A 26357-nucleotide genomic window follows, 5' to 3' on the forward strand; every position below is an offset into this window, starting at 1 on the left:
TGTCATCAAGGTAAAGGGTGGCTACTTTCACGAGTCTCAAATATAAAACAATTTGATTTGTTTAACACTGATTTGGTTGCGACATGATTCCATGTGTTATTTCATAGTTTTGATGTCTTCACTACTATACAATGCAGAACATAGTAAAGAGAAAGACCCGTGAATGAGGTGCTCAAAACCTCAGCTACAAATGTCCTAAGTAATGCTGTCCACAACTGTCCAACTCCAGTAAAAGAGCACACGTCATAAATGGAAGTATAAATATGAAAACATGGGAGAACTTTAAGTATTGATAAGCAGCTTACACTTCTTGAACTCAACCATTTGGTTCAAATATACATTTAGATGTGTGAACAGTCATCCATAATAACCACAAATCGGTAAGGCGTTGCTTTCAGGCTCCTGGAGAGTCTCAAAGCTGGTCTCTTCTCCGTTCCAGCAGGACGAACAATTGTATACACCACCACATTCACTGCCACTCCACTAAACCAAAGGCTCTTTTAAGAGCCACCTAATAAATGAAAATGTGTGTCGGTAAGGAGCTGTCAAAACTATAAACTCAATTGTCAAAATGTATCCTCTGGGAGGAAAACCCACAATCTTAAAATATACAGGACCTCTAGTCATTACACTACGAACCCCGTTCTAAAAACTTTTATTTGACAGACCATTTATATATGGACAGTCTTGAAGCGTTACTTCAAAACCAATTTTGTTAGTTCATTTTGCTTGCTTGGTTAAAACATCATGCTAAAAAAAGTTGATTTGTGGAAAACAGACACATTAATCACGTAGCTTGCCAAGTAAGCAAGCATGTAATTATTTTGACTGCGCACGGCATGGCACACAATTTAAGCAAGCAGAGGGGGTTTGATTCATCTGTCCTTGGGTACACTGGACTATGGCCCATCACATCATCGGGGAGGGAAGGCAGATAAAAACGCTTTATCAAAGGCAATCACTTTTGCATGTCAAAATACAGAATCCTACATGTGTTAAGTCAAATCAAGCTTTATACAGCACATTTCAGACATGAAAATAAATAAATAAAATCTGAAGTATTTACTACACAAACATAAGATAAAACAAAGACAAACTGATCAATTAAAAAGCACCCTAAGGAAAAGCAAAGCTAAAGACATATTTTTTTAAAAAAATATTAAAACATGTTCACAATATTTCCCCCCAGCAGTCTATTCCAGAGGCTGGGGGAAATAACTAAAGGCTGCCTCTCCATGCCTCTTAGTCCTAGGCTTTGGGACAATTAAAAGGCCAGTGTCAGAGGACCTGAGGGACCTACTGGCTACGTAACTTATTTATATTTAATCTTTATTTAACCTAGGCAAATCCGTTAAGAACAAATTCTTATTTACAATAACGGCCTACCCCGGCCAAATGCTAACGACGCTGGGCCAATTGTGCTCCGCCCTATGGGACTCCCAATCATGGCCGGTTGCGATACAGCCTAGAATCGAACCAGAGGCTATAGTGCCACAGCTAGCACTGAGACGCAGTGCCTTACACTGCTGCGCCATTCAGGAGCCCACATAACTTAAAAGCATGTCTGACATGTATTGGGGTGTACAATCGTGGATTAACTTTACAATATATATATTTTTTTTTTACCTCAGGCAGCCAGTGCAGAGACCTTAAAACCGATGTAATGTGTGTTCTCAATCTCGTCTTGGTCAGTACCCGTGCTTAATTACGTCACTTTTGCTGAGCCGACTTCGAACAGAGTGGGCACCTGGCTCAAGTCCAGGAGGTTGGCCCGGTTCCAAATCGACTAATCAAACCCCCTCAATGATTCTGATGTTGTTTTACCTGGGTGCACCATGTGCAGGACCCACACCTTCCGACTACTTTTTAACTTGTTGATGGCAACTTCAGAATTTCTGGGAACACACTGAAAAGTAACACGACACTTAATCAGTCAGCACAAATGTGGATTATAATGACTAGGCAGGAAAGGGAGCTGGACTGTATTCTCCATGTTTGAAACAGCTATTCTGGACACTGGCAGCGCAACACAGGCTCATGTTCACATGTGCGTTTGGGGGTTCAACCATCGTTTGGCCAGGGGGCTTTACTTGGCCCTTTGAGCTCTAGTGACTCCTTGTGGCGGGCCAGGCGCCTTCAGGCTGACCTTGGTCGTCAGTTGAACGGTGTTTCCTCTGACACATTGGTGTGGCTGGCTTCCGGGTTAAGCGGGCGGGTGTTAAGGAGTGTGGTTAGGCGGGTCATGTTTCTGGGGGCGTATGACTCGACCTTCGCCTCCCAAGCCTGTTGGGGAGTTAGCCCCAATTTCACTTGTCTCTACATTTTTAAAAATCTAGGCCCTACAAACTTATTCAGTCTGAAAAGGTGGCAAGTCTAATTGTCACTTTATGTACTCAGTTGTCTAGTTCTTATACGATGCCTAGATATTGAGCTGGCACAACCACCTATTGAGTGTAAGGGGGCAATTACTTGTTCACACAGGGGCATTGGGTGTTGCGTAATTTTGTTTATGAAATAAGTATGTAATGGTTGTGTTATTGGTTCACTCAGGTTCCCTTTTTCCTATATTAAGTTTTGGTTGAAGATCTGATACCGTTCCGTGCAAAAGTAGAGAAAATTAGAAAAGGGGAAAATACTTTCATAGCACTAGCTATATGCCCCAGGGGCAACAGTTTTAATTCATTTCTAATCGCTCTCACACGCTCATTTTTGTCCGTTAAGAACAAACAATGTGCTACCTTTTTGCAGCATTTCTGACAAAATTTCTAATATGTTTTCAGGCTAATCTGATTTCTAACGCCCGGTGGTCATTTGCTCTGCAACACGGCTGCTTGCACCATACTACCAGTCATTAGAAGTGTATGCGAACAAACCTAGGCTGCTGTATATAGCCAACTATATGATGGTATTCAATATGAGGTTAATCAATAAAATGCAAGCAGTTATTTTGATTAGCTAGGTAGCTAACTAGTTAATGCTACCTAGCTAACATTAGCTTGCAAAGTCCAGCAGCTAGCCTCTAGCTAGCTAACACCAGTCAGCTGAAAGCTAGCTAGATAACAGGCAAATGAGAAGGTAGCTAGCCAATAAATGTGTTTTTTTTTTATTAGCTAGCTAACTAGTTATCTAACGTAATGTTATACCAATCAGATGAGCTAATGTTGGCTAAGTAGCTAACCAACAAACAAGGAATGCTAGATGGCTATATTTTGCCAAGTATGAAATTTAAAAAGCCCTTTTTTACATCAGCAGATGTCCCAAAGTGCTTGTACAGAAACCCAGCCTAAAACCCCAAACAGAAAGCAATGCAGATATAGAACCAAGATGGCTAGGAAAAACTCAGGCTCAGAGGGGTGGCCCGTCCTCTTCGGGTTGTGCCATGTGAAGACTAAGTACATGGAAATGAAGGCTAGATCGTTCAAGATGTTCAAACGTTCATAGATGACCAGTAGAGTCATCTAGCTAAGGTTTTTCATATAAGGCTAAAGTCATGTGTAAAATGCTCATCTAGACACAAGTGTAATCGTAGCACAAACATGATTGAGAACATCCTTAGCTGCTATGATAGCCAGTTAACGTTAACTAGCTAGGTAACGTTAGCCAACTTAAAACTAACGTTAGATAACGTGTATGGCAAGTTCATTCACCACAATATATCCTACTTTCTTACACAAGACATAGCTAGTTAATGTTAAGTTTACAACCAAACTTTGGGAAACTGCCACGCTGTTCATGTTAATTTGCACAGCCGAGAAAACAAATGGCTTTGTGAATAAACAGTAAGCTAGTTATGAACCGCATATACAGAGCTGTGAAAAAGTTTTTGCCCTCTTTGATTCTCTATTGTTTTATACTGAATGTGATCAGGTCTTCAACAATCTATTATTAGATAAAATGGAACCGGAGTTCACAAATACTTTTTATTAACAAAGTTATGCAACACCCAATTCCCCTGTGTGAAAAAGTAATTGCCCCCTTACACTCAACTGGTAGTGCCACCTTTAGCTGCAATCAAACGCTTCCTGTAGTTGTTGATCAGTCTCTCATATCGCTGTGGAGGAATGTTGGCCCACTTTTGCATGCAGAACTGCTTTAACTCAGTGACATGTGAATTTTCAAGCATGCACTACTCTTTTCAATTCCTGCCACAACATCTCAATTGGGATTAGGTCTGAACTTTGACTAGGTCATTCCAAAACAAATTTGTTCCTTAACCATTTCCATGTAGACTTGATGTTTTGGGTCATTGTCTTGCTGCACAGACAGATGGCCTGACATTCTCCTGTAGAATTCTGATGCAGAATTCATGGTTCCTTCTGTTAAAGTCTTCCAGGTCTTGAGACAGAAAAGCATCCCCAAACCATCAAATCAAATTTATTTAATTAGCCCTTTATTTAATTAGCCCTTCAGCTGATTTAAAAAATGTAATTAAAAAATGTTTTGCCTTTATTTAACTAGGCAAGTCAGTTAAGAACAAATTCTTATTATCAATGACAGCCTAGGAACAGTGGGTTAACTGCCTGTTCAGGGGCAGAACGACAGATTTGTACCTTGTCAGCTCGGGGGTTTGAACTTGCAACCTTCCGGTTACTAGTCCAACGCTCTAACCACTAGGCTACCCTACCTCCCCATATCATATCTCAAAGTGCTGCACAGAAACCCAGCCTAAAACCCCAAACAACGCATGCGTAGAAGCATGGTGGCTAGGAAAAACTCTAGAAAGGAAACCATCACACTACCACCACCACCATGCTTGACCATTGGTATAAGGTTCTTACTGTGTAATGCAATGTTTGGTTTTCGCCAGGCATAATGGGACCCATGTCATCCAAAACAATTGTCTGACAACCCTAATTTTATTAAACTAGGCAAGTCAGTTAAGAAAATATTTTTACCTTGTCAGCTCGGGGATCGATCTAGCAACCTTTCGGGTTACTGGCCCAACGCTTGACATTTGAATTTAACACCGAGCTTCAACCAAGGGCTATAATAGACACGACAAAAATGCATGCCAGTCTCGCTTGGCCAAGAGCTTCTTGTTTTTATAAGAAACATTGTTGAAAATTCCAAATTGTTTGCAGTCAACTTACACACACGCTACAAGGGGTCTTTTCACAGTCCCCAGGTCAAGAACAAATTCAAGGAAACAAAGTATACAGAGCCATGATTGTGAGAAACTCCCATCTCATATAGCGCAAGTGGACAGAAAACCTGGTTTCCAAAACAAATAAAGTAACACCTCACTGCAAAACGCTTCTCCCCATGTGACCTACTTTTTGTGTGTATGTATAACAGAGATGCATACACTGTTTTAATGTATGTAAATTGTAAAGTATTTTACCTGTGATGTCTTTGCTTGTGTCTGACCCTAGTAAAACTGGACACCTGGAAGACTAGCCGTCGCTATTGACGTCGGCTAATGGGGATCCTAATAAAATATACAAAAAAAAATAAATCAAATATGAATCGTCACACTCAGTCACCATGTTGTCGTTAAACTGTGCACAATAAAGGAGTGGATTTACAGGTAGGCCTACCTAGATTCAATTTGCCATCTAATATGACTATGTATAAAGGATCCAAAGTCAATATTGGAAAGACTTTGCTGAACTCCACACTGAAAAGGAGCGTTGTTAACGATTAGATTATGAGTCAACGCAGCCTTCATAGTTCACCATAATTTATGGCAGAACCAGTCAGTGAACACATTCCATAGAATCATCCAGACTACAGTAAATATACCCAATCGACAAACATTCCATTTCGAAATACAATTTAGGCTACTCAATATAGTGTATGTCATGGTTTGGTAAGAAGCGAAAGTTAAGTTATTGGTTAAAGCAGCCCAATGGGCCTTACAAGCAAATCAGTACGTTAAATTCAGATGAGTCAATTAAAACAATTTCGCTTTTCAGAAAAAAATCTTCAAGTCAGCTATGAAAGTAAATGTTAGACTTACACTTTATAGGCTCATTGTCTTTTACATTAACATATTTTAGGTGCTGCCGTATTTCTCCATGTCCCAGCTATTCCCAACAAAATTGCATAAGTGAGTAACTAGTCAGATACCGGTGTATTTAGTAAAGCCTAAATAGTCATGGGGGGGGAAAAATAAAAATGTTCACCGCAACCAAAGTTAAAAAGAAAAAAAATCCTATATTTCGATAATTGGAAGATATGCTGATCATTAAAGTTAACAGAATTATACAAAACAATAATTGGGCTATGCAACACTATACAAAATCTAAATGAACGTATATTTATTTACTAAAATTAGTGTTTGCAGTAGGCCTATTTTAAGTGGAAGAGATTATGAAAACTTGAGTTACACAAGACCGTGTTCATCCGTCATGTTTGAGTTCTCATTAGTCACACTTCGTTAGACCCATCGCCCTTTGCTGTTCAATGTTCCACTCATTTCATTCTGTGAAGCGGCATCTCCCATGATACCTGACAGATTTCACCCATCAAACCCACGTCACATCCCCTCTCGACAAGTACTCATCAGGTGGCTCATACCCCACACAATCACCAAAACACACGGACTCAGTAATCTTGTTTCGTACAAATTTATTCATCATTTAAGAATAGAGGATGGTCTTAAAATAAGTAGAAACGTCAGTTTTAAATAAGACCTCCTGGCCCATGATATGGGTTAACCGGACTAAAAAATGTCAAACAAAAATGGAACATTATAACAAAAAAAAAAATACTATAAATAAAAACTTGCACCCCACAGTCTTACATTTCATTAAAACCTAGGTCATGAAGAAAAAGACTACAAAGATTTGGACACAGCCGACACTGACATTCTACAAATTAAGTGTAAACACGTATGAACCAACTCTCAATCCAGCTTTTCTGAAATACAACGCCTCTTCACGAGGCCAGATGCCATTTTCAGAGAAAATATGGCATTATTAAAATAGAAGTCCAATTCTTCTACAGAAGTTGATTGCTTATAAATCATGATAAAAGCCTATTTGCAATGCAATTTACTCTGGTGGACTGAACATTCAGTTTCAGTCCAGGATATGTAGTTTTAAAATGCTTTAAAATGGACAACTCATTGAAATAAAAAAATCAAATGCATTATTGTTTTTTTAACTACTGAACGGCGATTATTTTAGCAATCAAAATGTTCAAGTATACGAAGTACTTAAGTTTATAGTCATTTTTTCAAATGTGGGTTAGGGGTAGCGTTCCGTTCACGCCAGTCCCCGCGGTCTGATAGTGCGGATGTACACTGTGTAACCGACTGGTCTGCAGGGACGGGTGATCCGCGCTGTCGCCACCGGGAGGCAGGTACATGCTGATCATATCCCTCAGGTCCCCCAAACACGCTCTCTGGGAATGAGAAGTAATCGCCGGAGGTGGTGAGCTCGGCTCGGTCTTGCACACGGAGGCCATGGAACCCAAGCCCATGGCACTGGAGGTTTGCTGCGTGTATGCGGGGGACATGCTGTACGTGGATGCTGCGTTCATGTAGGTTTGCGCCGAGGACATCATGGGGTACTGGAGCCCTGCCATCTCATACCGGTGCATCTGCTGAATCTGTGGGCTGTGATGCTGAGGGTAGGCCAACTGGTCCTGCATGAGGGAGTACGCACTGTTGGTCCAGCCATTCATGTGAGCATAACTGTCCATCCGCTGTCCCACCGAGACGCCGTTGTTGACAGCGTTGGCACCTGGCGCCAGAAGTCCTCCAGGCAAAGAATACTTGTCTTTCTTGAGCAGGGTCTTGGTCTTCCTGCGGGGACGGTATTTGTAATCCGGATGCTCCTTCATGTGCATGGCGCGCAGACGCTTGGCCTCGTCGATGAAGGGTCTCTTCTCCGCGTCGGTCAAAAGTTTCCAGTCTGCACCGAGCCGCTTGCTAATCTCAGAGTTGTGCATTTTAGGGTTCTCTTGTGCCATCTTTCGCCGCTGTCCACGGGACCACACCATGAAAGCATTCATAGGCCGCTTCACCCGGTCCTGGTCGTTGGCACTGTTGTTCTTGTTGCCCGCCGCTGAACCCGAATTGGACTGCGGGAGTGGGCTCTTGATCTCAGTTTCCATCATGTTATACATTCGAACGGCTTTGAAATGTTCACTCTCAGGCGTGGATAAAGTTCAACAAAATACCATCAAAGACAAGAGAGATAGAAATAGTACTGACCAGTCTCATGTGAGGGAAAAAAAAGTTGTCAAAAGAAGCTCAGGCAATGTTAGTTTGTCAGGTGCTTCCAATTTCTCAGTGCTCTGAAACAGAACTCTGCAAACTTGTCCGCCAACCTCAGCTGTTATTAGTTCCCGGGTCATGTGATTTGGATTGACAGCGAAACAATGCGTTGCTCCCGACCAATCACAGCACGGCTTCGTCTACGAATTGAGTTGGACAGTGCTCTGGTTGGAGTTGTAGAAGGAAAGGGATAGATTCAACTTTATACATAAATAACATCTTATATAACAGTTAAATTAGATAAAAACTAGGTGGTTCGATCCCGGAATGCTGATTGGCTGACAGCCGTGGTATATCATACCGTATAGCATAGGTATGACAAAACATTTATTTTATTGTCTAATTATGTTGGTTACCAGTTTATAATATCAATAAGGCACCTCTGGGTTTGTTCCGTCATGCATAAGAACAGCCCGTAGCCGTGGTATATTGGCCATACACCACACCTCCTCTGGCCTTATTGCTTAATTAAAGTTAATCTGAAGTAATTCAAACAAACTATACATATGTATATATATATATATATATGTGTATATTGAGATGTTAAAATGTAAGTTACATCACATGCAGGAAACATTTTAGAAAATGGCTGAAATCTTACTGAAACAAAATGAATCATAGCCTATATAGGGTTTTAAAATTAAACGCATAAATTTGATGGAACGGATCAAGTCGACAATTCAAGTCACCTTGAACATCAAATATATTATCCTAATAGTTCAATATATAGGTTTGAGTTTGTAGGTGCTGTAGACATGACTGATCATAAATAAACCATTTATAAAACTCTAGCAAACCATGTCATTACAGACGTAACTTCATCATTTGTAAGCGGTCTTGGTAAAGAAAACGGTGGAAATCAAATAATCCCATTCAAGTGGTGACTGGAGGCGGGGTCCCAATGCCTGTATAGATAGACCTATGAGTGCAAGGCAAATATAGAGGCAGAAAAGTCCCTCTTTAAATATCAAGATGATATCTTAGAATTGTAGATTGGCATCTATATATAAGTTGAGGTTCCTGTATGAAGGGTTTTTGTAAATACCATTTCAATTGCAGCCAATGTCAGACAACAAACAATTTGTTAATATATTGAAAATGTGTGTGCTTGCCATTTTCAAATGGGAATTTATCATGAATTGAGTTAGAATGTATTTATTAAATTAACATATTGACAAAAAGTCCGATTAATCAAAACAGCATGACACAGAAGATGTTTTAAATTTAAATGTGGGTTACTTAAAATAAACTGCACCGCAAGTGTGCGTAATTGGTACAATATTGGATTAAACGTTTTTTTTTACCATGTCCATCGATGTTTGCAAATGCGGATTCACTTTCTATTTCTCGACTAATTTTGGTTCATCTCAGTTGCCAATTCTCAAAACAGCCAACATTGGGAATGGTACAGAGACGAAAGATAAAAACGTGATACATCAACGACCTCTTGTGGAGAAAACTGCTTACAGCCTACCTCTCAAGACTTTGTTTTGAAGGAAGGGTTGATTGGTGCTCTGGGAAAGTTCATATATATTTACGCTATTTCGTCGTGAAATTCGACAGCTCTTGTGCGTAAAACGTTTTCACTCTGCAGTGCTAATGGTTATTAATATGGTCACCGCAAAGACCCAAAACACACGGTTCCTGTTTAGCAGTTGAAACAGAAGTGAGATTTTCTCCCAGCCCTCGGGAAAACTTGACACCTGCTAATGACTACACGCGCTTCGTCCATCAAAAACGTCCTAAATGAACACCTCCGCCACTCAATTTTGAGCACCACAGATCTGGGAGATATTAAGGATTTTAAATATTAACGAAAAGGAATTCTGCACACTAATGACTTCACTATTAAATCTAAAGAAGTTCCAAATGTCTATATTTTATTTCAGGAACCCATCTAATTTATTGAAATCATGGGTAAGAATATTTTTGCATGTGAATTGGATTTCAAAATCGAAAGGGGAGATTATTTGATATCAAAACTTTAAATAACCTATTGTCACCTCTTTTCAACAGAATAGCATACGATTTACAACAAAATAATTATCAAGGCTTGAAAATACACAGGCTTGACATTAAATAATATAATCTATAGTCCATGTACCCATAACAATATGATGTAATAAACAAGCCTACATTCATTGTCTTCCTTTATTTAACTTGCCAAATACTTATTTTCAATGATGGCCTAGGAACAGTGGGTTAACTGCCTTGTTCAGGGGCAGAACGACAGATTTGTATCTTGTCAGCTCAGGGATTCAATCTAACAACCTTCCGGTTACTAGTCCAACGCTCTAACCACTAGGCCACCTGCCGCCACACCCAAGCTGATGATGTTGAAATATAGGGGGATATTGCATTTTATTTAAAAGCCAAGTGCAGTCAAAAACGTGATTTCCCCATGTTTTATATATGTTTCCACACTATGAGGTTGGAATAATACTGGGAAATTGTAAAAAGTATGATAATACCCTTTTAGTGTAAGAGCTGTTTGCAAAGACCACCTGAAATTTCAGCCTGTTTTGGTGGGATGGAGTTGTGGCCTGCTTGGTGACTTCCCTGGGTGGTAGATTCGTTAATAGACCAATAAGAAAGAGTGCCAAGCCTCTGTCAATAACAGCTAGTTTTCAGTTTTCCCCTCCCCACTCAGGCCACTCCCAGACAGTCCGAGCAACATTACTGAGACATTGCTGTTTGCTAAGAAGCAATTGTAGTTTATTTTTCACAATTTTCATTAAAAACCATCACAGTGTAAAGTACTTAATTGTTACCCAGAAATGATTTGATATTGAGATACAAACGGCTGCATTGGACCTTTAATACTTTTAACGAATGGAATTCACTTTCAAAACATGTCTGTCAGAGAAAGAGTAGCCTACATTGAATTTAGTTGAAGACACAGTATTAATGTAAATCAATACCATAGAAACGCAGTTCAACACTTGCTATCCAGCTCATATAACAACATATTGATTTACCTAGACGTTAATCAATTGAAAAGCTTTGTTGATTGATCCGCCATCAACAGAGCACAGGACTTGTCGCTAACCTCTAATTAGTGCTTGGGTTAACCCATCTCATTCAGAAAGCAGTTATTTGTTTATCTGTCAAGATTCACAAACTTATCAGCTTGTAATCTTCTTATGGAAATCGACCAGACAGCGGGAAATGGAAAACTCGAAGTTACCCGGGGTAGGGTAATGAGGGCCTCTGTGCACCTCATTTCCTAATTAACGAAAGCGGAGGGCGAGGAGGACCACCAGCAAAGCCTGCCAGTGTTCGGCCTCAGCGAGCTCCATGCCCCTCGGGCCCCATGGCCTGTAGCGTCACGGCTTGCAGAAACACACTGTTGAAAGTGTTTGGAGGAAATGTGTGTATGTTCATGTATGCAGAGTAATGTGCAACCAGCATGCAAACAATGCCAGTTGAGTTACCATATCTGATATTAGCGTATTTCTGAACAAGCCCTTTATTTTAATTTGATTAACTTGTCATGCAACACCAAGGGATGCAGCAAATGAGTGACAAATGAAAATACTATATTTTTAATCAAGTCTTATAAAGTATACACCAAGACACACTAAAGCCTCTTTCGATAAACTGCATCAGCCCCCACAGAAGGCCTCTCAGCAACAATTGGCCAAGAGCTCCCATTCATTGACAGGAACAAGCTTGGGCAACCCATCAAGTCATTTTTCTTTTATAGTCCAATGTATACCATTTTTTAAAAATAAAAATGATTGAATAAAAACGTATTCCTCAAATGAAAGACTAATACATTTATGACCCATCATGTTGAATAATCTCTATTTCACTCCTGATCTGAATCGTATTAATGAGCAGTAAATAAACAATATGGAAATTACAGAAAGGCCCGCTATCGCATATCCGCACAATATGATAAGAGGATATAGCCTACTAAAAAGTATATAATGAACAACGTTATTTGCGCAGGGCTTCAGGCGAATTAAAATTCATTCTAATTCGGTCTAATTGACACAAAAGATGCATTAATTCCCCCATTGAAAGGGCATGCAGTTAGTCTGCACAATGTCCCTATGCAAGCTTACTGAATAGGGCTTTTGGTCAGAGAAATTTAATTCAGGACGGACAATGTGCTGGAAGGCGCATGGTAAACTTAATATTCTATAATATCCCCACTGAAAGAAATCTATTAGACAAGGCAGTGTATTTGTTTTATAATTTGAATAAAGACTATATACTGATTTAAATCCCCCAATATGAATAGAGAGAGTTATCTGTGGTATTTAACTAGCCTTATCAATAGACTGATTCCTAAATAACAGTGGTTTGGTTGCTGGCTATAGGCTTTGTTGGCATACATTTAAAGAGAACACGTGCGGTTAGAAATGCGAAACGGATCCCCACCGTTCTTTATTTAATTCAAGGGGGAAAACTATCATTTTGGCCTGGGAAAATATGGACATCCCCTCAAACAGACTATAAACCATTGCGTTAGATGTCCATTTAAACCCCACGGCCTCTGGAATCAATAACTTTTTTGTTTCAGCTCAGTGACTGCGGACAAGGCCTTTGCGAAACAGTAATTAACAAAGAATGGGTTTTCAATTACAGCCACAATAGAGACTGTCTCATTAAGATTTGCATGATTTTTGGACCAGGAATGCAAATGAAGATGCAATTTACACACGGTCTGCTGTTCCCATTGTGTCAGTGTGAATGGTTGCGTCTTCCCTCGTTTTACCACAGGTAAAATAATATGCACGGGTCACTTCAAGGAAGGGCAGTAGAGCGGGGTTACTACCCTCATTTGTTGTAAAAGTCGTAACATTTGAACGAACTCATGCTCCTGTAGATATTTAATGTTATTAACCGCATGCCTTGCTGCATATATATTTTAATGTGTTTAATGTCTGTATGTAATGCAAGGTCATTACTGACTGTGGAATCATTTTAGCTTCTAATCACATTTCACCAGAGATTACATAATGTGCTAATTACATTGACAAAATGACCATAGCTTTGAATCACCCAAATTAATGATTTTGCAAAGTTAAATAATCATGAATATATAATAAAAATACATGTTCTATGTCTATGAATACAACTAAAGGGCATACATTACTGTTAATTAATTTATCAAATATTGTTAATTTATATTTATTATTCTTATTTATATTTTTGTACAGTATATTTTCAATCGGCTGTTTATAGACTGTTATTAAGACAATAACGTGCCTTGCGTAATAGCCTATGGAACACCAAAGGTTAAGTGTCAGTGACAGACTACAAGATACTAAAATGTTGCGGTTTATTGCTAACGATGAACAACATCATCACTTGCGAATTATTGACTGTTTAGTAATCCTAACGATATATATCACACTAGTTCGCATCATGCAGCAACTTGTACATACATCCCTGTAGCACATCAAGTAGTTGGACAGTGCACTATTAGCAGTGATTCATTTGTTCACGGTTAATTGAACATTTATCCATAACGTTAGCACCATTTCGAAAAACAGTCTATGAGAAGGAGTGTAAGCCATCTATAAATACATATTTAGGAATATGTTAGCTCCATAAAAGAAAAACGAAATAATTTGATTTCAAAATAAAACACGCTAATGGTGGAAGAGGGGCTTGTGTGTATAGCATCACTGCTCTCAGTGCATCCTCATAGTGGGTGTAAAGGAGGGCTGGGGGAAGTGGTTTTCATGACAAGCTGAGTGAGTGTGAACCAGAGAATGCTGCAGTGGCAGTGGATGTGTCCTTCACCGCTAACTGTCTCTGCACCCACACTTAAACTCATGGTTCCTTCATAGCAAACCTATTGCCATGTAGTCTGGCCTAATGAATCGAGAGAGATGGGGAACGGAGAAGGGGGGTCTATTCAACTCACTGTGTGTTGGGTTGTGTGACTGTTAGAGCATCATTTCTTCCTCTAGGACCGACCATGTTGTTGAAAGCCATGTCCGTGAGTCAGTCAGTCATTAAGACAGAGGGCCTGTCCTTCATACCTTCAAAGAGAAGAAAAACAAGCATTCAGAACAGAACTCATTTCCCTTTTTCACAGGCAGACAACAAGCTTTAGTGTTGTGTCGTCTGTCCACCAGGGCTAATGAAAAGGTCTTGCCACTGCTTCAGATGAGTCATTTGGTGTGTTGTCATTGCACCGATGAGGCTCAGCTCAGATCTCAGCACTCACCACCACCACCCAACTGGCCACCTTGTTGGGCCCGCTGGAATGTAAGCGTCTCAATTGAGCTGAGAAGCAAAGACAACATGCAACATGTTATTTCCCCCCTGTAGCTGTTTGTGAGGAATGCCTGAAACAGAGCCCCCCCCCCCCCCCCCCCCCCCCACCCCCAGCAGCCCAAGCATGTCGTTGCTCATTGTGTTCCAGTGTGAGGAGGGCCGGGCCACGGCTGCTGACACACAGAGACCCCGGTGTAATCTCTTTAACCCGTCACTGTCATCAGCAGACAAGGCGTGACCACCCAGCACTCTCTCTGCTCCATCTCACTTAGCCAAGGAGAGTGTCCTGAGGCTCGCCACCTTGGGATTTATAGCTCTTGCTTGGTGTCGTACTCGTGGTCGCATCCATAAACACTTTTTCTCAAGCACACCCACCGACTCGCCTACTCACCGATACACATCCACACACTCACTGAGAAGACAGCAGCTCACCTTACAGACACAAGATGCAGTCACTTTTGAGCTACAACTCTCAGGCCCAGTGGAGGCTGCCTAGGGGAGGACAGTTCATAATAATGTCTGGAACGGCGTAAGGGAAGGGCATCAAAACATGTGTTTGATGTATTTGATTCCATTCCACTGATTCTGCTCCAGCCATTACCACGAGCCCGTCCTCCCCAATTAAGGTGCCACCAACCTCCTGGGCACAGGCCTAAATTTAGTCAGGCTGAATGCAATAGCTGCTTCCTCGCTAGAAGAGGTTATTTTAAATGACTATGGTGAACACTAAAACATAATGGGTTGTTTACTTGTCTTTTTAGAATAGATAACACACACTTAATGTGTGAATATGTTGAATAGACTTAGTCAAGGCAATGATAGGCAATCATTTTGTGATGCCTGAAGGACTCCTTAAGTAAAATGTGCATTTTATATAAGGGTTATTGACCAATGTACCTCAAAGCTTTAATGAACATATGTCACATAAAAAGGGCATTAGAAATTAAGCATTTTAAATGAATATACGCTTTCAATTTGCTCCCTGGAGCACATTTTAAAACAATAATCCCTTACTTTTAGTATGGACAATTAAAAAAACATCCATAACAGCACATTTGGTATATGGTGCGTTAAATTAAAAATAAAAAAAAATACTGAAATACCCAGAATTATTAGATTATGACCATTCAAAGCAAATTTTGATTCAGTTTTAATTAAGCAGAAAATGACATATGTTTTTTTCTACTGAGCCACTGAGTCAAGCTGGCTGTTATAACAATTCATTGTTTTGAAATGAGGATGTAACATGACTACTTCTATGTTTGCATGAGAGGAGATTCGGTTGCTGAGAACTTCCTCAACTGAAAAGGCCCTCGTATTAAAATGTGTTGTAATCTCTATCATCTCAATTGACCCAATGGGCCAATCACCTCCATCCATCTCCTTTCTGTATTACCTGTAGCCCTGTATATATGGTGGTCTGTAACCTCTTGGATTGCCAGTCAATCATATTTGCACCTTCGTTTTTTTGAGAGGTTCTTGGAGGAAACTTTTAATGGTTCAATGTAGCAAAGGGTTCCTTGGAGGAATCCTGGAGTGGAGGCAAGGCTTAGTAGGGGCGTGGCTTTAAGATAGATATTAACATGAATGTGATTTCTGTTCATCTGTTCTGCTGTATATGTTCATGTTGAACACTGACAGTTTTGTAGCTTCAATTCTGGTTAGAACCTTTACACAGGGGTTCGTCGAATACGCTTTCAGAAGGGGATCTTGAAAGAGCATTTTCAGAGAGGTTTTCTCAAGGAGCCTCCGGTGTGGCAACCCAAAAGGTTCTTCAAGACACCTTAACTTCTAAGAGTGCACAGTATGCTTAATGTCATTGTTCAACCCCAGGCTGCTGAGTTCATAACACAATACTCTGTCTGTCTGCAGGCTGATGATGCCATCCTGTTTAGTGACGTTGACGCTTGTAAATCACCTTTTATGAACCACCTCTGTCTACTCTACATTATCATTTTAAAGACTGTTATTGCCTACTGCATGGCTAATTACAGCACTCATTATTTCTCATGTATCTTTTGAATCATTGCCATGTTCTACAGTTCCCCAAAAACAATAGAAACGTTCTCCTTTTTTTGTTTGGGGGAAAGTGCTGAAGCATCATTTTCTTTCTTTGCGCCCTGCCCTAGCAAGCGGCTGGCTTTTGTTTTAGACATAATTGAGATCCCACTAATCTGGCCCCTTTAAAAAAAATTAAGCAGTCTCTTTGTCGAGCCTTCATTAGTTTAAGATAGTATTGTGAGAATGCGCAATTAATTTTCAGAGTGTATCTTGAATTAATTAAAAACATCCAATTTTGTAATATGATTAATACCATGAAGTTATCTGTATTTTCCCCCCAAAAATTACATATAATAGGAATACTTTGTGCATTAATTGCAGAAACGGAGGCTTTTACAGTAGCCAAAGCTGGTTGAGGTAATTACAAAATGTAATTTATTATATGTTTAAGAGAGAAACAAACAAGTATAAATTGATAGATTAATCATGAGCGTCATTAAACCTAATCTGCGAGTGATTTGGAGGAAAATGACAAATCTCTGTTGCGCACCAAGCACTTGATAATGGAGATAGTGGCCATACATTTAGTCTCAGTCACGGTCTCATTAAAAGAGGCATAATTTAATTAAGAGTTAGCCATCGCCCTCCAAATATATTAATTACCTTGAGCGTGACGAGATGCGTTTGGGTGATTACTGGTGGTTTCATTACAGACAGTGTTCTAAATTGAGCCCAAACTAAGGTGGGGAAGTAGGAGTGTTGACAGGATAATGGATGGCCTGGCCTGAGTCTGAAAGGAGTGTGCTGCTGGTGGCACCTTTCCTGAGGTAACGAGGAGTGAGCTGAGCTCACTTTGAGAGGTGAGACAGAGGACTGTGCTGCCGGCTGGATCTCCAGAGGTAGCAAGACATCAACTCACTCACTGTCTTACCAGGGCCTATAAACATGCAGCGCATTGGAAAGTATTCAGACCCCTTTACTTTTTCAAAATGTTGTTACATTACAGCCTTATTCTAAAATGTATTAAATCGTTTTTCATCAATCTACACACAATACCCCGTAATGACAAAACAAAAACAGGTTTTTAGAAATTTGGGCAAATTTATGAAAAACAGAAAAAACACATTTACATAACTATTCAGAACCTTTGCCAAAAATGTCTAAAAACCTGTTTTTGCTTTGTCATTATAGGGTATTGTGTGTAGATTGATTAGCAAAACAATTAATTTGATCCATTTTAGAACAAGCCTGTAACGTAACCAAATGTGTGAAAAGCAATTGAACATGGGCAAAGTCTACATAAGCAGTAAGGAACGTCTGGAATGAGGAGAAATCTTTTTGGGGAGTTTTAACACGGAACATTAGAAAATACAGCTACCCCCTCAAAAACACACTTCCCAACACATGCCCATTACATCAGGACTGACACCATTCTGGAAAATAAACAGACCACAGGAGGCTGGTGGCACCTTCATTTGGGGAGGACAGGATCGTGGTAATGGCTGGAGTGGAATCATTGGAATGGCATAAAATATATCAAACACATGGTTTCTATGGGCTTGGTCCCATTCCATTTGCTCCGTTCCAGATATTATTATGAGCCGTCCTCCCCTCAGCATCCTCCACTGAAACAGACAGGATCAAATCACACTTACGGGACATTAGGTTCTGTATATTACTGACAGAGAACATTGAATGGAGAAAACAGGCTTTTAGGAGTACTATAAATGTCTAGGAATAGACTTACTAACGTATCTATGGTCCAGTACTGGGTGCTATAATCCTGATGGTTTGTCCTGGTGTGCTTTGTGACACTACGTTCAGAGCCAGTGTCTTTCACTTGTACAGGGGATTGAATGAAGAGGATCTCAGTCAGAAGGGCACATACACTATATGACCAAACGTAGACCTACTCATCGAACATCTCATTCCAAAAGCATTGGCATTAATATGGAGTTCGTCCCCCCCTTTGCAGCTATAACAGCCTCCACTCTTCTGGGAAGGCTTTCCACTAGATGTTGGAACATTGCTGCGGGGACTTCAGCCACAAGAGCATTAGTGAGGTTGGGAACTGATGTTGGGCAATTAGGCCTGGCTCGCAGTCGGCGTTCCAATAAATCCCAAAGGTGTTCGATGTGGTTGAGGTCAGGGCTCTGTGCAAGCCAGTCAAGTTCTTCCAGACCGATCTCAACAAACTATTTCTGTATGGACCTCGCTTTGTGCACGGGGGTATTGTCATGCTTAAACAGGAAAGGGCCTTCCCAAAACTGATACCACAAAGTTGGAAGCACAGAAAAGTCTAGAATGTCATTGTATGCTGTAGTGTTAAGATTGCCCTTCAACGGAACTAAGGGGCCTAGCCCAAACCATGAAAAACAGCCCCAGACCATTAGTCCTCCTCCATCAAACTTTACAGTTGGCTCTATGCATTGGGGCAGGTAGTGTTCTCCTGGCAAACCCAAATATGTCTGTCGGACTGCCAGATCCATGCTTCAAGATTGTTTTGATCACATGGACTGGGATATGTTACGGAGTTGCCTCTGAGAATAACATTGACATATACACAAATGTGGATATATGGCAGCATTAGCTAAAAACTGAAAGTGCGAACCACTGCATTTAACCACAGCAAGGTAATTGTTAATATGGTTGAATTCAAACAGTGTAGTTATTCCCACCGTAAGGCAATCAAACAGGCAAACATGGCTCAGACATGAGATGTATGTGGCAGGGTCTGCAGACAATCACGGTGTACAAAAGGAAAACCAGCCATGTTACTGACACTGACGTATTTCTCCTCGACAAGCTAAACACCTTCTTCACCCGCTTTGAGGAAAACACAGTGCAACCGACGCGGCCCACTCCTAAGGACTGTTGGATCTCATTCTCTGTGCCCGACGTGAGTAGGACATTTAAGCGTGTTAACACCAGCAAGGCTGCCGGCCCAGATGGCATCCCTAGCCGCGTCCTCAGAGCATGCGCAGACCAGTTGGCTGGAGTGTTTACGGACATATTCAAACTCTCCCTATCCCAGTCCACTGTCCCCACTTCCTTCAAGATGTCCACCATTGTTCCTATACCCAAGAAGGCAAAGATAACTGAACTAAATGACCATCGCCCGGTAGCACTCACTTCTGTCATCATGAAGTGCTTTGAGAGGCTAGTTAAGGATCATATCACCTCCACCTTACCTTACACCCTAGACCCACTTCAATTTGCATACCGACCCAATCGATCCAAAGACGATGCAATCACCATCGCACTGCACACTGCCCTATCCCATCTAGACAAGAGGAATACTTATGTAAGAATGATGTGCATTGACTATATCTCAGCCTTCAACACCATAGTACCCTCCAAGCTCATCATTAAGCTTGGGGCCGTGGGACTGAACCCCGCCCTGTGCTACTGGGTCCTGGACTTTCCTGAAGATAGGAAACCACACCTCCACTACACTGATCCTCAACACAGGGTCCCCACAAGGGTCTGTGCTCAGCCCCCTCCTGTAGTCATTGTTCACCATGACTGCATGGCCACGCACGCCTCCAACTCAATCATCAAGTTTGCAGACGACACAACAGTATTACGCCTGATTACCAACAATGATGAGACAGCCTACAGGGAGGAGGTGAGGGCCTTGGCAGGGTGGTGCCTGGAAAATAACCTCTCCCTCAACGCATACAAAATAATGGAGCTGATCGTGGACGTTTGGAGACTGCAGTGGAGAAGGTGAAACGCTTCAAGTTCCTCGGCGTACACGTCACTGACAATCTAAAATGGTCCACCCACATACACAGTGTGGTGAAGAAGGCGCAACAGCGCCTCTTCAATCTCAGAAGGCTGAAGAAGACCCTCACAAACTTTTACAGATGCACAATTGAGAGCATCCAGTTGGGCTGTATCACCGCCTGGTATGGAAACTGAACCGCCCAAAACCGCAGGCTCTCCAGAGGGTGGTGAAGCAACATCTCAGACATCAGTCAGGAAGTTAAAGCTTGGTCGCAAAAGGGTCTTCCAAATGGACAATGACCCAAGCATACTTCCAAAGTACTTCCAGGGGCCTAAAAACCTGACTCAGTTACACCAGCTCTGTCAGGAGGAATGAGACAAAATTCACCCAACTAATTGTGGGAAGCTTGTGGAAGGCAACCTGAAACGTTTGAGCCAAGTTAAACTATTTAAAGGCAATGCTACCAAATACTAATTGAGTGTATGTAAACTTCTGACCCACTGGGAATGTGATGAAAGAAATAAAGCTGAAATAAATCATTCTCTCTACTATTATTCTGACATTTCACATTCTTAAAATAAAGTGGTGATCCTAACTGACCTAAGACATGGAATTTTTGCTCTGATTAAATGTCAGAAATTGTGAAAAACTGAGTTTAAATGTATTTGGCTAAGGTGTATGTAAACTTCAGACTTCAACTGTATGTTATGTGACCAATACAATTTTATTTAATTTTAGATGGTAAAGGGTGATTCATCACTCCAGAGAACGCGTTTACACTGCTCCAGAGTCCAATGGCAGTGAGATTTACACCACTCCAGCCGATGCTTTACATTGCGCATGGTGATCTTAGGCTTGTGTGCGGCTGCTCGGCCATGGAAACCCATTTCATAAAGCTCCCGACGAACAGTTCTTGTGTTGACATTGCTTCCAGAGGTAGTTTGGAACTCGGTAGTGAGAGTTGCAACTGAGGACAGATAATTTTTACGTGCTATGCTTTTCAGCACTCAGCGGTCCTGTTCTATGAGTTTGTGTGGCCTAACACTAACAGCGGCTGAGCTGTTGTTGCACCAAGACGTTTCCACTTCACAATAACAGCACTTACAGTTGACTGGAGCAGCTATAGCAGGAAAAAAATTTGATGAACTGACTTGAAATGTAGCATTCTATGACAGTGCCACGTTGAAAGTCACTGAGCTTTTCAGTAAGGCCATTCTACTGCCAGTGTTTGTCTGTAGAGATTGCACGGCTGTTTGCTCGATCTGATACACCTGTCAGAAATGGGTGTTGTTGAAAAAGCCAAATCCACTAATTGGAAGGGATGTCCACATACAGTATCAGTCAAAAGTTTGGGTTATTCTTTATTTGTACTATTTTCTACATTGTAGAATAAGTGTGAAGACATCAAAACTATGAAATAACACCTACGGAATAATGTAGTAACCAAAAAAGTGTAAACAAATCTAAATATATTTGAGATTCTTCAAAGTAGCCACCCTTTGTCTTGATGACAAGGCAAGTCAGTTAAGAACAAATTCTAGGGTAGGGCACAACATCTCCACCCCGCTGATCCTCAACACTGGGGCCCCACAAGGGTGCGTTCTGAGCCCCCTCCTGTACTCCCTGTTCACCCACGACTACGTGGCCATGCACGCCTCCAACTCAATCATCAAGTTTACGGACGACACTACAGTGGTAGGCTTGATTACCAAGAACGACGAGACGGCCTACAGCAAGGAGGTGAGGGCCCTCGGAGTGTGGTGTCAGGAAAATAACCTCACACTCAACGTCAACAAAACAAAGGAGATGATTGTGGACTTCAGGAAACAGTAGAGGGAGCACCCCCCTATCCACATCGACGGGACAGTAGTGGAGAGGGTAGTAAGTTTCAAGTTCCTCGGCTTACACATCATGGACAAACTGAATTGGCCCACCCACACAGACAGCGTTGTGAAGAAGGCGCAGCAACCTCAGGAGGCTGAAGAAATTCGGCTTGTCACCAAAACACTCACAAACTTCTACAGATGCACAATCGAGAGCATCCTGTCGGGCTCTATCACCGCCTGGTACGGCAACTGCTCTGCCCACAACCATAAGGCTCTCCAGAGGGTAGTGAGGTCTGCACAATGCATCACCGGGGGCAACTACCTGCCCTCCAGGACACCTACACCACCCGATGTCACAGGAAGGCCATAAAGATCATCAAGGACATCAACCACCCGATCCACTGCCTGTTCACCCCGCTATCATCCAGAAGGCGAGTTCAGTACAGCTGCATCAAAGCTGGGACCGAGAGACTGAAAAACAGCTTCTATCACAAGGCCATCAGACTGTTAAACAGCCGCCACTAACATTGAGTGGCTGCTGCCAACATACTGACTCAACTCCAGCCACTTTAATAATGGAAATTGATGGAAATTGATGTAAAAAATGTATTACTAGCCACTTTAAACTATGCCACATTATGTTTATATTCCCTACATTACTCATCTCATATGTACAGTGCCTTGCGAAAGTATTCGGCCCCCTTGAACTTTGCGACCTTTTGCCACATTTAAGGCTTCAAACATAAAGATATAAAACTGTATTTTTTTTTGAAGAATCAACAACAAGTGGGACACAATCATGAAGTGGAACGACATTTATTGGATATTTCAAACTTTTTTAACAAATCAAAAACTGAAAAATTGGGCGTGCAAAATTATTCAGCCCCGTTAAGTTAATACTTTGTAGCGCCACCTTTTGCTGCGATTACAGCTGTAAGTCGCTTGGGGTATGTCTCTATCAGTTTTGCACATCAAGAGACTGATTTTTTTTCCCATTCCTCCTTGCAAAACAGCTCGAGCTCAGTGAGGTTGGATGGAGAGCATTTGTGAACAGCAGTTTTCAGTTCTTTCCACAGATTCTCGATTGGATTCAGGTATGGACTTTGACTTGGCCATTCTAACACCTGGATATGTTTATTTTTGAACCATTCCATTGTAGATTTTGCTTTATGTTTTGAATCATTGTCTTGTTGGAAGACAAATCTCCGTCCCAGTCTCAGGTCTTTTGCAGACTCCACCAGGTGTTCTTCCAGAATGGTCCGGTATTTGGCTCCATCCATCTTCCCATCAATTTTAACCATCTTCCCTGTCCCTGCTGAAGAAAAGCAGGCCCAAACCATGATGCTGCCACCACCATGTTTGACAGTGGGGATGGTGTGTTCAGCTGTGTTGCTTAACATAACGTTTTGCATTGTTGCCAAAAAGTTCAATTTTGGTTTCATCTGACCAGAGCACCTTCTTCCACATGTTTGGTGTGTCTCCCAGGTGGCTTGTGGCAAACTTTAAACGACACTTTTTATGGATATCTTTAAGAAATTGCTTTTTTCTTGCCACTCTTCCATAAAGGCCAGATTTGTGCAATATCCGACTGATTGTTGTCCTATGGACAGAGTCTCCCACCTCAGCTGTAGATCTCTGCAGTTCATCCAGAGTGATCATGGGCCTCTTGGCTGCATCTCTGATCAGTCTTCTCCTTGTATGAGCTGAAAGTTTAGAGGGACGTCCAGGTCTTGGTAGATTTGCAGTGGTCTGATACTCCTTCCATTTCAATATTATCGCTTGCACAGTGCTCCTTGGGATGTTTAAAGCTTGGGAAATCTTTTTGTATCCAAATCCGGCTTTAACCTTCTTCACAACAGTATCTCGGACCTGCCTGGTGTGTTCCTTGTTCTTCATGATGCTCTGCGCTTTTGACGGATCTCTGAGACTATCACAGTGCAGGTGCATTCATACAGAGACTTGATTACACACAGGTGGATTGTATTTATCATCATTAGTCATTTAGGTCAACATTGGATCATTCAGAGATCCTCACTGAACTTCTGGAGAGAGTTTTCTGCACTGAAAGTAAAGGGGCTGAATAATTTTGCACACCCAATTTTTCAGTTTTTGATTTGTTAAAAAAGTTTGAAATATCCAATAAATGTCGTTCCACTTCATGATTGTGTCCCACTTGTTGTTGATTCTTCACAAAAAAATACAGTTTTATATCTTTATGTTTGAAGCCTGAAATGTGGCAAAAGGTCGCAAAGTTCAAGGGGGCCGAATACTTTCGCAAGGCACTGTATATACTGTACTCTATACCATCTACTGCATCTTGCCTATGCCGTTCTGTACCATCACTCATTCATATATCTTTATGTACATATTCTTTATCCCTTTACACTTGTGTGTATAAGGTAGTAGTTGTGGAATTGTTAGGTTAGATTACTCGTTGGTTATTACTGCATTGTCGGAACTAGAAGCACAAGCATTTCGCTACACTCTCATTAACATCTGCTAACCATGTGTATGTGACAAATAACATTTGATTTGATTTGACTTTGTTTAATACTTTTTGGTTCCTACATGATTCCATATGTGTTATTTCATAGTTTTGATGTCTTCACTATTATTCTACAATGTAGAAAATAGTAAAATAAAGAAAAACCTTTGAATGAGTAGGTGTGTCTAAACTTTTGACTGGTACTGCATATATTTTGTATATATAGTTTATTTTGTGCATATGACGGTACTGAGTTGAATCGTAATGCCCACAGACAAACACAGTACCACAACAGGGGTGAGATCAGTGCAGCTGAAGAGGACAGCTCAATGCCCCGGAGACTGACGTGTCAATGGAAGATACAAGCTGCTGCTGAGAGGAAAGGAGATGAGATGTCTCACAGACTCACTGCACTCCTCACTGACAGTAACACAGTGACACTAAGCTACCTCCAACTGGAGCTCTCTCACTCTCATTGATCTTTTCCTCTTGTCTTTCCCTCCCACCCTCCCTCCCTCCCTCCCTCCCTCACTCACTCACTCACTCACTCACTCACTCACTCACTCACTCACTCACTCACTCACTCACTCACTCACTCACTCACTCACTCACTCACTCACTCACTCACTCACTCACTCCCTCCCTCCCTCCCTCCCTCCCTCCCTCCCTCCCTCACTCACTCACTCACTCACTCACTTGCGCAAACGCGGATGCATGTGCTTGTACAAACACACGATCAGCCGCGTAAACAGAAGCATTCAAGCGTATGAAGGGAGTAGTGAATCGTGCCATGCATTACATAAACTGTTACCAGCTTTGTCTTTGAAGTTTGATTTAGATTTTATTACATCCCTGTGCACTAGGTTAACATGTCAATACGTTACAGTCAAAAAGCTGTATTGGGTCTGTCAAACCATCACATTTAATTTGAAAACCACCAAATTGCCATTAGTTTGAGTTTGAGCTCTGATCTAAAGCGACATACCTGCTTTGAAAGTAACTTTAATCACATGATCTCTTCTGTTGGCCCTGTCCACCTTGTGTCTTGACATTTTGCCTGATCATTTTTACTAACTTGCCCCTCAATACACACACAATATACAATCATGGCATCCGGACCAATAGGTGAAACCTTTACAGAAAATGTGATTTGTAGTCATTTGATATTTTTGCCAGACTGGACAAGAAAATGTTTCCATGATTTATCTTACAGTGAATGCATTCCTACCCAACAACTTTGTAAATGAAAACCCTATGACTCAGATGGACCGCAAACTTTTTGCCGTTAGATTTTCTGCTGTCTTGGAGCTGCATAGAGCTACAGAGAACATGCCATCTCTCTCTACACCACCCTCCCACTTTCCCAACCACCACCACCATCTCACACTCAGACACTCACCCAGCTCTGACTGGCCTCCGGGGCTCCGGCTCGCCGATCCCTGTGTGAGGTGTCACACGTTCAGTGGCTCCAAACGACAGGTCCAGTGGGATGGGGCCTTGGGATGAGGAAGGGTTCGCGGCGAGGACTGACGAGTGGGTGGAATGCCCAGTCCCATGCAGACGCAACCGGCTGGGCTAAGACAGGGACGAGAGGGGCGGCTGCTCCTGCCTCCTCAATCCCACCTGCAGCAGAGCAAGAGAGGGAGAACCAAGCAGGCGTCTGTGGTGTCTCTGTGCACGCTACAGCCGAGCCCTCCCTGCTCTGGGACCCATCTCATTCAGCCAAGATTGCTTCATACAAAAGTTGACAATGCACCAGTGAAAGCCATTGTTGATATTCAACATTTTTGAAATAGCTGAGCAGAATAGACAACATGGCAGGCCGTAAAACTTGGAAAGGGAAACTGACCT

The 26357-nt window shown here is 41.6% G+C and overlaps 2 protein-coding genes across 2 annotated transcripts in view; one reads left to right on the forward strand and one right to left on the reverse strand.

The window, feature by feature from the left end:
- LOC110504958 (arrestin-C) overlaps window positions 1-26357 on the forward strand; it is a 149318-nt gene that overhangs the window by 25057 nt on the left and 97904 nt on the right. The window lies entirely within an intron of this gene.
- On the reverse strand, window positions 6551-8281 carry LOC110504954 (transcription factor Sox-3). Its single transcript, XM_021583862.3, has one exon. It carries the CDS (start codon window positions 8071-8073, stop codon window positions 7180-7182), a length of 894 nt encoding a protein of 297 aa, XP_021439537.1. The 5' UTR covers window positions 8074-8281; the 3' UTR covers window positions 6551-7179.

The sequence above is a fragment of the Oncorhynchus mykiss genome, chromosome 25 (assembly GCF_057628025.1).
Source record: "Oncorhynchus mykiss isolate SJ-2025 chromosome 25, ASM5762802v1, whole genome shotgun sequence".
NCBI classification, from domain to species: Eukaryota; Metazoa; Chordata; class Actinopteri; order Salmoniformes; family Salmonidae; genus Oncorhynchus; species Oncorhynchus mykiss.